The following is a 13,041-nucleotide window of genomic DNA, read 5'->3' on the forward strand; positions in this document are numbered from 1 at the left end:
CAGTGAAGGAGCGCTGTTTGCCATTAGTGTCTATTCAAAGTTTAGCTGGGTACATACGCGCATATGGGACGTTCAGTTGTTGGAAGATTAGTTTGCCCGGTAGATAGTCTTGCCTTGCTGCCTATACTGCCAGGGTGAAATCAGGATAGAATGGGAGAGTGTTTCCTTGATTTCTGACTTCCCTAATTTCTCTGGCTTGTAGCAGGATTGTGCCGCGGTCACAGTAGTTTAGGATAGAGGCTATTATTGCAGGAGGGGCCGTGGGCCAAGTGACCGGTGCGTTCTCTCAACAATGAAGATCTCAGACAAGGCAGTGCCAAGCAGATCGCGAAGCAGCAACTCTAGGTAGTTCTCCACTTTGGATATGGTTGTAGATTCTGGGATTCTAGTGATACAAAGATTATTTCTCCGAGAGTGGGATTCAAGGTCTTTATTTTTTTAGCACGGATGAGTTCCAGTGTCTTGTCCATTTTGAGCAGGCATTGGCGATTCTCGGAGCTGGTGTTATCTGCGTCAGATACTCTGGCTTCCAAGTGGGTGATCCGATGGTCATGCAAATCCACATGTTGCTGGCCCTGTTCAAGTCGGGCCACTAGGTGGTCAATTTTTTTTGTCTATTGTTTTCAGGCTAGATTTGACCTCTAGGATTAGGGATAGTATGTCCTCATCTTGCACCCAAGTGGTGTCAGTTTGTGTGGCCTGTTCTGCCTCTTGAGGTGGGTCTCCGTATCTTCCGGTGCGTCCGGCCTCAAAGGTTAGCTTGGGTTGTTTGGTGTCAGCCTTTCCCATCGCAGCTTCGGTTGGGGCACAAGGATTGGAGAATGTGCTAAGGAGCGCCCCAAGTATGTTGCTGTTGTGGTTCTTCGTTTTGTTCCGTTTTGGTCCACTGGGATGTTCTGTACCTTCTCCTTGTCTACTTGGGCCGTAGTTTCTTAGGGCCCAATCTTAAGAGGTGTAGAGCCAAGAATGTGAATTGCGCACCCTGCAAGATAAACCTCAAGGGTGTCCTCTGTATATGTGGTCTGAATGGGTTTATGTACTTGGCCTCTTGCTATTGGCCTTTTCTGCTCAGGTGTTACTCTCAGCGCCCGGGTTGTGGCATCTTCAGACTGACTGAGTACTGCTGGTTGTATTCGGAATCGCTCCCCGGTGGTCAGGTTCCCGGGATGTGACAGCAGATGTGTTGCAGTTCATGTATCTTTTTGGCAGTGGAGTTGCGGTCACTCAGAGTCGGGCGATCTCTGGAATCGCAATGCGGTAGGGGATGTTAATTAGTTCATTGCCACACCTCCAGTTGGTCCATTCCAAATATGCTAGTTGAGTGCAAGTTTAATTGCAGCAGGCCTGGGGAGCACTTAGCAGGGTATCAATGTCCGCTAGTCAGTGCAGGCATGTAGCTGGTGGTGCGTGTTTCGTATATGGAGGGAGCTGCTTTCATCCAAGGCTGTAGCTGGACCAGCGGATGCGGAGTGTGGGGGGTGGGGGGGTTACAGCTCCAGTTCAGTGGTGCGGCCTAGTTAGGTTTGATCAGACCACCTGCTTATCACCTGTTCCAGTTGAGGACGCGTTTGATGGTGGCAGTTCGCATTCAGGGGAAATGAGGCTCAAGTGGTCGCAGCGCTCAACATGCACCTCTGGCAGTAGCCGCTCTGATGACAAGGCATTGCTGTGTTCTTAGCACCCAGTTTGGGTTTCGGCTTACATGGGCCCAGTTTGGGCGCTCGCTTGAGATGATTGTGTGCCCAGCTGTGGTGGCCTATTTGTGGGGAGAGCGGGGCCAGGAAGTCTCAGCGCTCAGTGTTTAGGCTGTCGATGTGCGGCAAACAGACCCCTCCGGCAAACAGACCCCTCCCACCCCGCCTCACCTCGATACTTTATGTGGCTTTGTGCAGATCTCAACATTGGACCGTGTCTGTTGCAGTCTTCTAGGGCAAGCCCCGGTAGCTTGCCGCTGCTGGTTGTGGCGTGCACTCCGCAGATCAGTGTCGACTCAGTCCAGTCACAGGCGTTCTCTGTGGTTATTGCTGGTGGTGCCTCCGCAGGGGTGTAGTTTCCACTCTAGAGCTGCGGTGCAGATTCAGACTTCACAAGTGGGGTCTCTGTTGCTGCCGTTCAAAGAGCGGCGTGTCATGTAGTGAGCAGCTGCCCATGCGACCTCGTCTCACTCGCAGCCTGCCAGTCCAGTCATGGCGTTCTTGCTTTTGCACGGTGCGTCACTCTCGCCAACAGGTTGTGCCGCAGCCACATGTTGGCAGCGCAAACCTATTTAGCAATTGTGTGGATGAGCACAATGTTTCCCAGATTTTAGGGAATTATTCGCTCGGCCGGCTGGGCACACTTAAGGTGCAAAGCGATACAAAAGGGGATGATGGACGGAGCGTTTGAGCAAATCAAACACTCACCCTGAGTCAACTGATCTGGGTTTAATCCATCACCGTTCTTTAGCTCACTCCGCCACCCCAGTTCAGACATGGCCATATGCAAATCAGTCTGACCCTGTGCCTCATGGGAACAGTCCAGCCCGAACTGCCAAGCCATATCTTCCCTGGACCGGAAACAAGCATCCTGGGACCGGCTTCGGATTCATAATCCTCATCAGCCAGGCTATCTTGAATCCAGTGGCAAAGTGAGCAAGGGACTCACTCTGAGCATACCCTGCCAACTTAGGGCGAACAAAGCGATACAAAAGGGGATGATGGACGGAGCGTTTGAGCAAATCAAACACTCACCCCCCAGTCAACTGATCTGGGTTTAATCCATCACCATTCTTTAGCTCACTCCGCCACCCCAGTTCAGACATGGCCATATGCAAATCAGTCTGACCCTGTGCCTCATGGGAACAGTCCAGCCCGAACTGCCAAGCCATATCTTCCCTGGACTGGAAACAAGCATCCTGGGACTGGTTTCGGATTCATAATCCTCATTAGCCAGGCTATCTTGAATCCAGTGGCAAAGTGAGAAAGGGACTCACGTCTGAGCATACCCTGCCTACTTAGGGCGAACAAAGCGATACAAAAGGGGATGATGGATGGAGCGTTTGAGCAAATCAAACACTCATCCCCCGTCAACTGATCTGGGTTTAATCCATCACCATTCTTTAGCTCACTCCCCCACCCCAGTTCAGACATGGCATATGCAAATCAGTCTGACCCTGTGCCTCATGGGAACAGTCCAGCCCGAACTGCCAAGCCATATCTTCCGTGGACCGGAAACAAGCATCCTGGGACCGGTTTCGGATTCATAATCCTCATCAGCCAGGCTATCTTGAATCCTGTGGCAAAGGGGGTGAGTGTTTGATTTGCTCAAACGCTCCGTCCATCATCCCCTTTTGTATTGCTTTGTTCGCCCTAAGTTGGCAGGGTATGCTCAGACGCAAGTCCCTTGCTCACTTGGCCACTGCATTCAAGATAGTCTGGCTGATGAGGATTATGAATCCGAAACCGGTCCCAGGATGCTTGTTTTCGGTCCAGGGAAAACATGGCTTGGCAGTTCTGCTGGACTGTTCCCATGAGGCACAGGGTCAGACTGATTTGCATATGGCCATGTCTGAACTGGGGTGGCTGAGTGAGCTAAAGAATGGTGATGGATTAAACCCAGATCAGTTGACTGGGGGTGAGTGTTTGATTTGCTCAAACGCTCCGTCCATCATCCCCTTTTGTATTGCTTTGTTCACACTTAAGGTGCAGCCATCTTGCCGCCGGCGAGACGCCGCCGCCCATCACTTTGCAAACTTAGATAAGTACAGCTCTCTCCAGACTTGAATCTCAGGGTAGCGAGGACGAGCAGACAAAGGCATTTTAGGGGGATAGAATGGGGAGCATTGGGGGGAATGGAGGGTTGTGCGAGCTCAGAACTCAACAGTCAACCAACAGACACAATAACACTGACCAGCTCAGTACTAATCATTTATTGAAAAGAAGCTATTTTAATATTACAGCTGTACGTAGTACTTTACAATCCAAAGTGTACTATATAGAGGTTTGTACTAAGCTATATTCTAAAAGTGAAGCACTGCACACTCACCTGCCTTCCCAGTAATCTCTTTCCCACCATTATAGTAGCAGTCCCACAATTAGCATCCCTCTACGTTCTCAGGCAAGATTATGCTTAGGAGCAGATAGGCTAAGCCCCTCTATGCACCTGCTGGTTGCTTCGGTAGTTCAGGCTGTGCAGTGGTTTGCAAATCTGCCCTCAGATCTTGACACTTTCTTTTAATGCACTCACAGCAATGACAATACTGCTCACTTGTGAACTGCGCCGAGACACTAGGGAACCCTTTACAGTAGGGATTACTCTTGAACATCACCTTTCTCTGGGGTTCCTCGTTGTGCTTATATGCGGAGGCCCTCCTCCTGGTCAGTCTCTCCTTCTGCATGGTCAGGCACACTCCCGCCCTCTCAGCACGCAGTCTGGCTTCTATGCTTATTAGGCACTCTCTCACCTCTTACAGACTGGCTGGCAGGCAGACACCAGAGTTTGTTGCACAACAAGTCTTCGAGTGCTCCATGGAGCACCCCTTTCTTGGTCAAGAAGAACGTAGGAGTGGAACAAAATGTGGAGGTTTAGACCCCATTTTTAAAAACATTTACCAGTCTGGGGATGCGGATACACTGTCCGAGGGTTCAGAACCAGTGTAGGTTGGTTCTCTTTTAAATGTCATTTTCAGGCTACTCTCCAGACACAGCCTTCGTGCAAAGTGATGTCTCTTTACAGCAGGTAGGAATGGGCTGGCATCCACCAGGACTCAACAATTTAAGCACAATGAAATGAGAGTTCTTTGCATCTGGCTGGCATTAGCCTTCCTGATCAATAATCAGAGTGGGGTCAAAAGGCAGGCCCTGCATAGAACCCTCCTGACCTTGAACACCACCTAAAACTGCAGTCCCACGTCTCATCCCTACGGTTTACCAGATGGCACGATTCAGGAAAAACTAATCCGCAAGATCATCACAGAATTTTTAAAGGGTCAAGTTTTCCACCCTCTGGCTACAGGAAAATAGGCAAAACACTACAACAAACTGGGAAAAGCGGCCTTCATCCTCTATATTGTGCCATGCTAAATCAGGGGCATCCAAAATGGATCCAGTATTCAGATCCGTAAATACACAGACCCCCTACCATCATATAAGTTTTGCGCAAACACGCACGCGGGATATCAGAGCAAGGTCTGGGTTTCATTTTACAGCAGAGAAGTATGCAGACCACATTCACATTAACGCAGGAAAAAGATCATGCCACACTAAGGATTGTAAACAATACGCTGCAAACACTGCTTGATAGAATACATACTGGACATGGACAGTAGTCCAGCGCCTGTAAAAGAGTATGACTGGTGCACTCTTCCAGGCAATAGGGCAGGTCCTGGTACTCACATTGTCAGGGACGAATCCAGGCTTCTGTACACATGGGCCAAGATAAAGTCAAGACAACTGATTCATTTACAAACAGGCACTCAGGGAAGAAGTACATGCCTGTTTAAAATGCAGAGGACATTTCTGTCCCAACATGGAGACAAAAACCACTATTTAGACGATTTTGAACTGGTAAATATTAATAAAGTATTTGAAAAAAAACACTAAACGCATTTAATTTTCAATAGTCATGCAGAATTTGAACAAGAATGGGACTCTACTTGCTCTAATTATGATAGAAGTACAGAAAACATAAAGGTTATGTAAAGAAAAGTATGTAAATATGAAAAATACTAATCACCACAATTCTAAACTACAATGTATTTGTCAAATAATAATATTCCTACAAAGTCACAAATTTGAATTCCTTAATTATCTGTTAATGTCCAAGGTCCAAAATACACGGGAATCTCTAGCACCAAAAGAAAAGGCCTTCTCATTAAAGAACAAATAAGCACATTGTGTGCATACAAGGTTCTGGCATTGAATGATCAAAAGCCGCTCGCCTACTCTTACTTCAACAGGCATTTCTCTTCTGCTTATTGACCCCCATATGCAGCATCCCAACAAGACAAGTGACCATACCAGTGAAGATAATTATACATGCCCATCTTTTTACCTCTTTCCGGAATATTTCTTTACTCTTCTTGGCTAGTTCGCTCGAGGTGTCGGCTTCTGCAGTGTTTGGCTTTTGGGAAGACTGAAAATAGACATAAGCAAGAACATTCATGACTGTCTGTAAAAAAAAAAAAAAACGATCCATAGGCTTGCAACCTCCACTAAATACAAACTAAAATTGGTCAGATGGAGGAGGACAAATAACCTCCATACCAGGATGAAAAAAAATAGCAGTGATTCTTTCATCAATGAATTAAACAAGTGGCCAAGAGGGAAAGACCAAGGCTATAGTGTACAGAACAAGTTACTTACGTTCGGTAACGCCTTTTCTGGCAGGGGCTGGCTGCAGATTCGTCACCTCATGGCGCCAGATTGGATCGGGAAATTTTTCTTCAGCAGAGCCCCTGCGCAACTGTAGGTGGTGTAGGAACCGACATGAGAGGTGCCTTTATAGGCGCCACCCCAGCGTGCAGATGTCATTCACGTTTTGTGACTTACCACGCCAGAAGCGCGGAGCCACTAAGTACACTGACCACTGGTGTGGAAAACTAGAGCCCTGAAAAGGGCAAATCCCTGTCCCTAGAAATCCGTCCGCAGAGCGGGGAGGATGGGTGGTATTGATAAGGAAGCTGCTGCTAGAGTGTTTCTCTACCAGATGCACGAGTTACTACTTGGGTAACGTTATATCTGTAAGAGACATTAGTTAGTGATAGATTCCTTACCTTAGAATATCCCCAGGAGTCAGACTGGATCCGGAAATTTTTGCGTAGCAGTACCCTTGCGTGTCGGTAGGCGTCATCTGCGGCTCCGCGTCCGTCGTTGGCGTCGTGGGCGCCGTGATGACGTTGTCAGAGTACTTAGACGCCGCCTCCGCGTGCTGACATCAGTTCTTAGACAAAGCTTTTACGCGCCAGAAACGCAGTCATGTTAAAAACCAACACTGGTGCCATTGAAACTAGGGCACTGAAAGGGGATGACCTTAACCCTAGATATTGGTTCGCAGAACGGGGAGGATGGGTGGGTCGGTAAGGAATCTATCACTAACTAATGTCTCTTACAGATATATTGTTACACAAGTAGTAACTTGTGAATCTGACAGACACGTTTGTGATAGATTTCTTACCTTAGAATAGATAACCCAGCAATACCAACCCCGGTGGTGGGTCTGCGAACCAATAATCACACCAGAAAGTCCTGGAGGACGGAACGGCCAAAGAAGCCATCCCTCCGGACTTGGCTGTCCAGGCAGTAGTGTCTTGTGAACGTGTGCAGCGAGGCCCACGTAGCTGCCTGACAAATGTCCTGCAAGGGGACTCCTCGGCCCAGGGCAGTAGTAGTCGCCGTCGCCCGAGTGGAATGGGCCCTCAGCCCAACAGGAGGTTCCTTCTTAGCCATAGAGTAGCACGCTTGGATTCACAACACGATCCACCGAGAGATGGTCTGTTTGTGCACCGCCCGTCCTTTCTTAGCTCCCACGTAACCAACAAAGAGTTGGCCATCCACCCGGAACTGGCGTGTGCGATCCAGATAGTATGAGAGCGCAAGTTTTGGGTCCAGACGGTGGAGCCTCTTCCTCTTTCGAGGGATGCGGAGGTGGAAAGAAGGTAGGCAAGGTGATGGACTGCCCGATGTGGAAGGCTGTGACTACCTTGGGCAGGAAAGAGGGTTTTGTCCGCAACACAACCTTGTCCGGATGGACAGAAAGGAAAGGGGGTTTAGAGGATAGAGCCTGGAGCTAACTCACTCTCCTGGCAGAGGGGATGGCAACCAGGAATGCAGCCTTCAGAGTAAGAAGGCGGATAGGACAGTTGTGAAGTGGCTCAAAGGGAGCGCACATCAGAAAAATAAGAACCGGGTTCAAGTCCCACTGAGGCATCACGAAGGGAACAGGTGGAAACATGTGTGTGATGCCTTTCAGAAAACGATTTACAATTGGGGACTTGAACAAAGATGGTTGATCAGGCAGCCTTAGGAAGGCTGAAAGGGCAGAAAGGTAGCCCTTGATAGTGCCCAGAGCAGAGCCCTGCTGGGCAAGAGAAAGAAGGAAGAGAAGAACCTCAGAAAGAGGGGCAGAGAGAGGATCCACAGCCTTTGCTGTGCACCATGCCACAAATCTGTTCCACCTGCAGGCGTATACCGACTTTGTGGAGGGACGCCTGGCTGCCAGAATGATATTACAGACTTTAGGAGGCAAGTCAAATGGCCTCAACTGTCGCCGCTCAATCTCCAAGCATGGAAGTGGAGACTGGACAGGTTCGGGTGGAGGACCGTCCCCTGTTGCTGCGACAGAAGGTCCTCCCGAAGAGGCAGACGAACCAGGGGATCGACTGACATAATGAGTAGCTCTGGATACCAGTACCTTCATACCCAGTCCGGAGCCACAAGTATGACTTGGGCCTGGTCGCTTTTGATCTTCTTCAGCACTCTGGGCAGAAGTGGTATAGGTGGAAAGGCGTACAACAGACCGCAACTCCACTCGCGACGAAAAGCGTCTCCGAGCGAATGTCGCCTTGGAAATTCCAACTCGTAGAACTGATGACATTGCGCGTTCTCTTCGGTGGCGAATAGATCTAACCAAGGTTTTCCCCACTGCAGAAAGAGACCTTGCGCCACGTTCGAGTTCAGATGCAATTTGTGATCCATCATTCACCGGCGGCTCTGTTCGTCCGCCCTGGCGTTCAGAGAACCTGCCAGGTGTTGAACCACCAGGGTCACGCCCTGATGTTCCAGCCACTGCCAGAGGCGCAGAGCCTCCTGGCAGAGGGCCCACGACCCCACCCCGCCCTGTTTGTTGCAGTACCACATGGCAGTGGTGTTGTCCGTGAACACCTGCACTACACTCCCCTGGACAGAGGGGAGGAATGCCTTCAGTGCTAGACGAATCGCCCGCAGTTCCAAAAGGTTGATATGGAGCCGGGACTCCGCCGGAGACCAGAGGCCTCTGATCTCCGCCTCTCCCATGTGGCCTCCCCAGCCCTGGAGGGACGCGTCAGTCACAACTACGTGTTCCGGTTGGGGAAGGTAGAGGGATTTGCCGCTGACCCAATGGTGGTCCGTGAGCCACCACTGAAGCTGTCTCGCAGTGCCCTCCGAGATCAGGACATGGTTGGACAGGTTGCCCTGATGTTGGGCCCACTGAAACTTCAGGTCCCAATGCAGAGCCCGCAGCCGCCAACGGGCGTGATGCACAAGAAGGATGCAGGAGGCCATCAGCCCCAAAAGCTGCAGCGTCAACCTGACCGAAACTCACGGCTGAAAGATCGGAATTAGAGCCTGTGTATCCCGAACCCGCTGTCCGGGGGGGAAACCCGAAACTGCGCCGAGTCGAGAACCGCTCCGATGAAGAGGAGCTTCTGGGAGGGGCACAGGTGTGACTTCGGCACATTGATGGAGAACCCCAGCTGGTGCAGGAGGTCTGCCGTCGTCTGGAGGTGGCTGACGACTGTCTGGGGCGAGCCCGCCTTCAACAACTAGTCGTCGAGGTAGGGGAAGACTGAAACCCCTAACCTGCACAGATGAGCTGAAACCACTGCCATCACTTTCGTGAACACCCGTGGGGCGCTGGTAAGGCCGAAGGGGAGCACAGTAAACTGAAAGTGCTTGTGGCCTACCGTGAACCGCAGGTAGCGCCGGTGGGCGGCAGGACAGGGATGTGGAAATAAGCGTCCTGCAAGTCCAACGCTACCATCCAGTTTCCTGGGTCCAGGGCAGCTACGACCTGAGCCAGAGTCAGCATTTTGAACTTCTCCATTCGGAAGAAGCCGTTGACGTTCAGTAGGTCCAAGATAGGGCGTAGGCCCCCTTTGCCCTTCTTGGGTACCAGAAAGTAGTGGGAGTAGAAACCACATCCTACTTCTGGCCCAGGAAAGCGCTCGATGGCCCCCTTGGCCAAGAGGGCCGAAACTTCCTCCTGCAGAAGTCGCATATGATCCCCGATACACGGTGGTATTGCGGTGGCATGGCTTGAGGGTTCGTCTCAAAGGGGAGGGAGTAGTCCTTTCGGACGATTTGCAGCACCTACCTGCCGGATGTGACAGTGCGCCAGTGGGAGTGGTGATGGCGAACCCTGCCCCCTACTGGCGTCACATGGGCCTGAAAGCACGGACTAGGAGGGTTTTGAGGCGGATGCTGCAGGGGAAGGTGTGGACTTACCTCACCCTTGTCCCTGACCACCTCCACGGCGAATTCCACGGCCGCCACCACATTGGATGTTAGTCTGCGGTGCGTGGCTGGCAGCACGTGTGGGGGTGCCCCTTCCTTGGCCACGAAAGGAGCGAAAGGCACCCATTTGCTGGCATGGGGCCGAGAGGCCCAAGGACTTGGCCGTGGCCCTGGAGTCCTTAAAGCGCTCAAGCGCGTGGTCTGCCTTGTCGCCGAAAAGGCGACGGCCATCAAACGGCATGTCCATGAGTGTATTCTGGACATCGGCCGAAAAGTTGGCGGACCTCACCCAGGCGTGGCGACGAATCGCCACCGTCGTTGCCATCGCTCTGCCCAGTGAGTCGTGGTATCCAGCCCACACCGGATAGAATATTTTGCTGCATCCCGGCCTTCCACAAGGGCTTGGCGGTGTTTGGCCCGTACCTCCTACGGACACTCTGGCAGCAATTCCGCGACCGTGTCCTACAGAGAGTGGGTGTAGCGGCCCAAGAGGCATGCGGTGTTGGAAGACCGCAGTCCCAGACTAAGGGAGGGGAATACCTTTTTGCCGTACTGCTCATACCTCTTGGATTCACTGTCCGGCGGAGCCGACGGGAATGCGGTCTGGGAATTCGAAGCCTGGATGATCAGGCTCTCGGGGTGTGGTGGGTGGACAGGAAACATGGGTCGCCCGGGGTGGTGGCGTCTGGCCACGTTCCTATCTACGGGCGAACCCGTAGCAGGCCTGGACCAAGTGCCCAAAAGAACGGCGGTCAAGGCCTCATTAAACGACAGCAGAGGCTCGGCCGAGCTTGACTGCGGTTTAAGGACCTCAGTGAGGAGGTTAGTCCTCACGGCCGCGACAGGGAGCTCAAGGCCCAAGGCCTTGGCCGCCCGCATCAACACCACACTGTAAGTTGCCCCCTCCTCCGTAGCCACGGTAGGAGGCGAGACAAAGCCAGTGTCTGGTGAGGTGTCCAGACCACTGTCATCCTCAAGTCCACCTGTCCAGTCCTCTTGAGACTGACACTCCCGTGTCAGAGGGTCCTCAGACCCCTCCCAATACTCCTCATCACCCATCTCCTGATAATCAGGGTTGTCAAACGACGGGGCCGGTTCATAGAAGGTAAACTCCCCAAGCAGCATCGAAAGCGGCGCACAGCGGCGCCGTTCCGACGCCGGAACCGGAGTGAGAGAGGCATCGGGGACGGCGCCGCCCGAGGACGGTGCCAGGGGTGAGACCTGAGGGGTCGGCGCCAGTGAGGTAGTTAGGTCAACCGGCGCCGACCCGGATCCCGAAGCGGATCCAGTGGGGCCCAACGGCGCCGGGCCCAAGTACCCGACGGCGTCGAGCCGAAGCCCCCGACCCGCTAGGGCCTCCAGACGGCCCCGTTGGGCCCGAAGGCGCCGTGGAGCCCGTCGGTGAAGAGAGGGACCTCATGGCCATGAGGAAGCGCTCGATCTCCCTCGGCGTCACGTTCTGCCCAGGGACCGGAGGGTGTGGAGCAGGCTGCGACGCCCGCGACTCCGACGGAGCCGCGTGGGCGGTGTCACCCGAACCCCCGGCCGCATTGCGCGAGCGTCGGGGGGAGTCGGAAGAGCGATGACGTCTCTTCGACTTCTTGTGCTTACCTGACTACGACTTTGACCCGGAGGAGTGATGTCGACTCCCGGAGCTGTGATGGCTCCTACCCCGCGACCTGTCCCTCGACCTCCGTTAGGACCGGGACCTCTCACAGCGCGTGGCCGACTGCCGGAGTTCGAGTCGCTTGCGGGTACCGCTACCACCTAGCTTTCGAAGTCAGGGCCCGGCAGTCAGAGCAGGTCTTGTCGTCGTGGTCGACGCCGAGACAGTGGACACCGACTGTGAGGGTCGGTGACCGACATCAGTCGGTCGCAATCCTCAAAAGGCTTGAAACCTGGTATCCCTATCGGAACCGTCCGGAGTCGCAAGACTCAAGAAAAACAATCAAAAGGGATCAAAAAAGTTTAGCCAAACAACAAGTGACTAAGGTACCACTTTTTCCGGATCTGCGCTGCTGGCGCTGAAAAAAGAAGAACTGACGTCAGCACGCGGAGGCGGTGTCTAAGTACTTCGACGACTTCATCACGGCACCCACGACGCAGACGACTGACGCGGAGCCGCAGACGACGCCTAACGACGCGCAAGGGTACTGCTACGCAAACATTTCCGGATAAGGTAAGGAATCTATCACTAACGTGTCTCTTTCAGATACGGCGTTATCAAAGGTGAGTAATTGTTAATCTGATAGAGACTTCTAGCCGCAGAACAGATACCCAAGCAATACCTCCCCAAAGGTGGGTCTGTGGATCAATTTCACATGAGGAAGTCCTATAAGACCGAACACGAAAAATGCCCATTCCTACGGACCGGACTATCCAGCACTATGGACCAGACTATCCAGGCAGTAGTGCTAAGTAAACGTGTGCAGTAAAGCCCACGTTGCTGCCTGACACATGTTTAGGGCCAAAACTTTGCGTGCTAACGCAGTGGTAGCAGCTTTAGCTCTGGTGGAATGAGCACGCAAACCCTCAGGGATTGCTTATTAGGCAATGCATAGCAGATTTAGATACAAAGCACGATCCATTGTGAGGTGGTCCTCTTCTGTATGGCCCGACCTTTCTTCTCTCTGACATACCCACGAAGAGTTGGTCGTCTATCCGAAACTCGTGTGCAGTCCAGCTAGAACGACAATGTTCTTTTTGGGACCAGATGGTGAAGTGGCTCCTCCTCCTTGGAGTGATGAGGCGGAGCAAAAAAAGTAGGCAGTGTGATGGATTGGCCTAAATGAAAGGAGTAACCATTTTCAGGAGAAAGGAAGCTCTCGTACGAAGCACCAGTAAACGTACA

The 13,041-nt window shown here is 52.3% G+C and overlaps 1 protein-coding gene across 2 annotated transcripts in view; it reads right to left on the minus strand.

Annotated features, from left to right (window-relative positions):
- Positions 1-13,041, minus strand: part of SETD2 (SET domain containing 2, histone lysine methyltransferase) — a 1,045,105-nt gene that overhangs the window by 136,858 nt on the left and 895,206 nt on the right. For both annotated transcript variants that reach the window (XM_086941119.1, XM_086941120.1), the window contains one exon: positions 6,031-6,111. In XM_086941119.1, the coding sequence (XP_086797245.1) occupies positions 6,031-6,111 (81 nt within the window). The remainder of the gene's footprint in view (positions 1-6,030; positions 6,112-13,041) is intronic.

Source organism: Lissotriton vulgaris, chromosome 10 (genome assembly GCF_964263255.1).
Source record: "Lissotriton vulgaris chromosome 10, aLisVul1.2, whole genome shotgun sequence".
NCBI classification, from domain to species: domain Eukaryota; kingdom Metazoa; phylum Chordata; class Amphibia; order Caudata; family Salamandridae; genus Lissotriton; species Lissotriton vulgaris.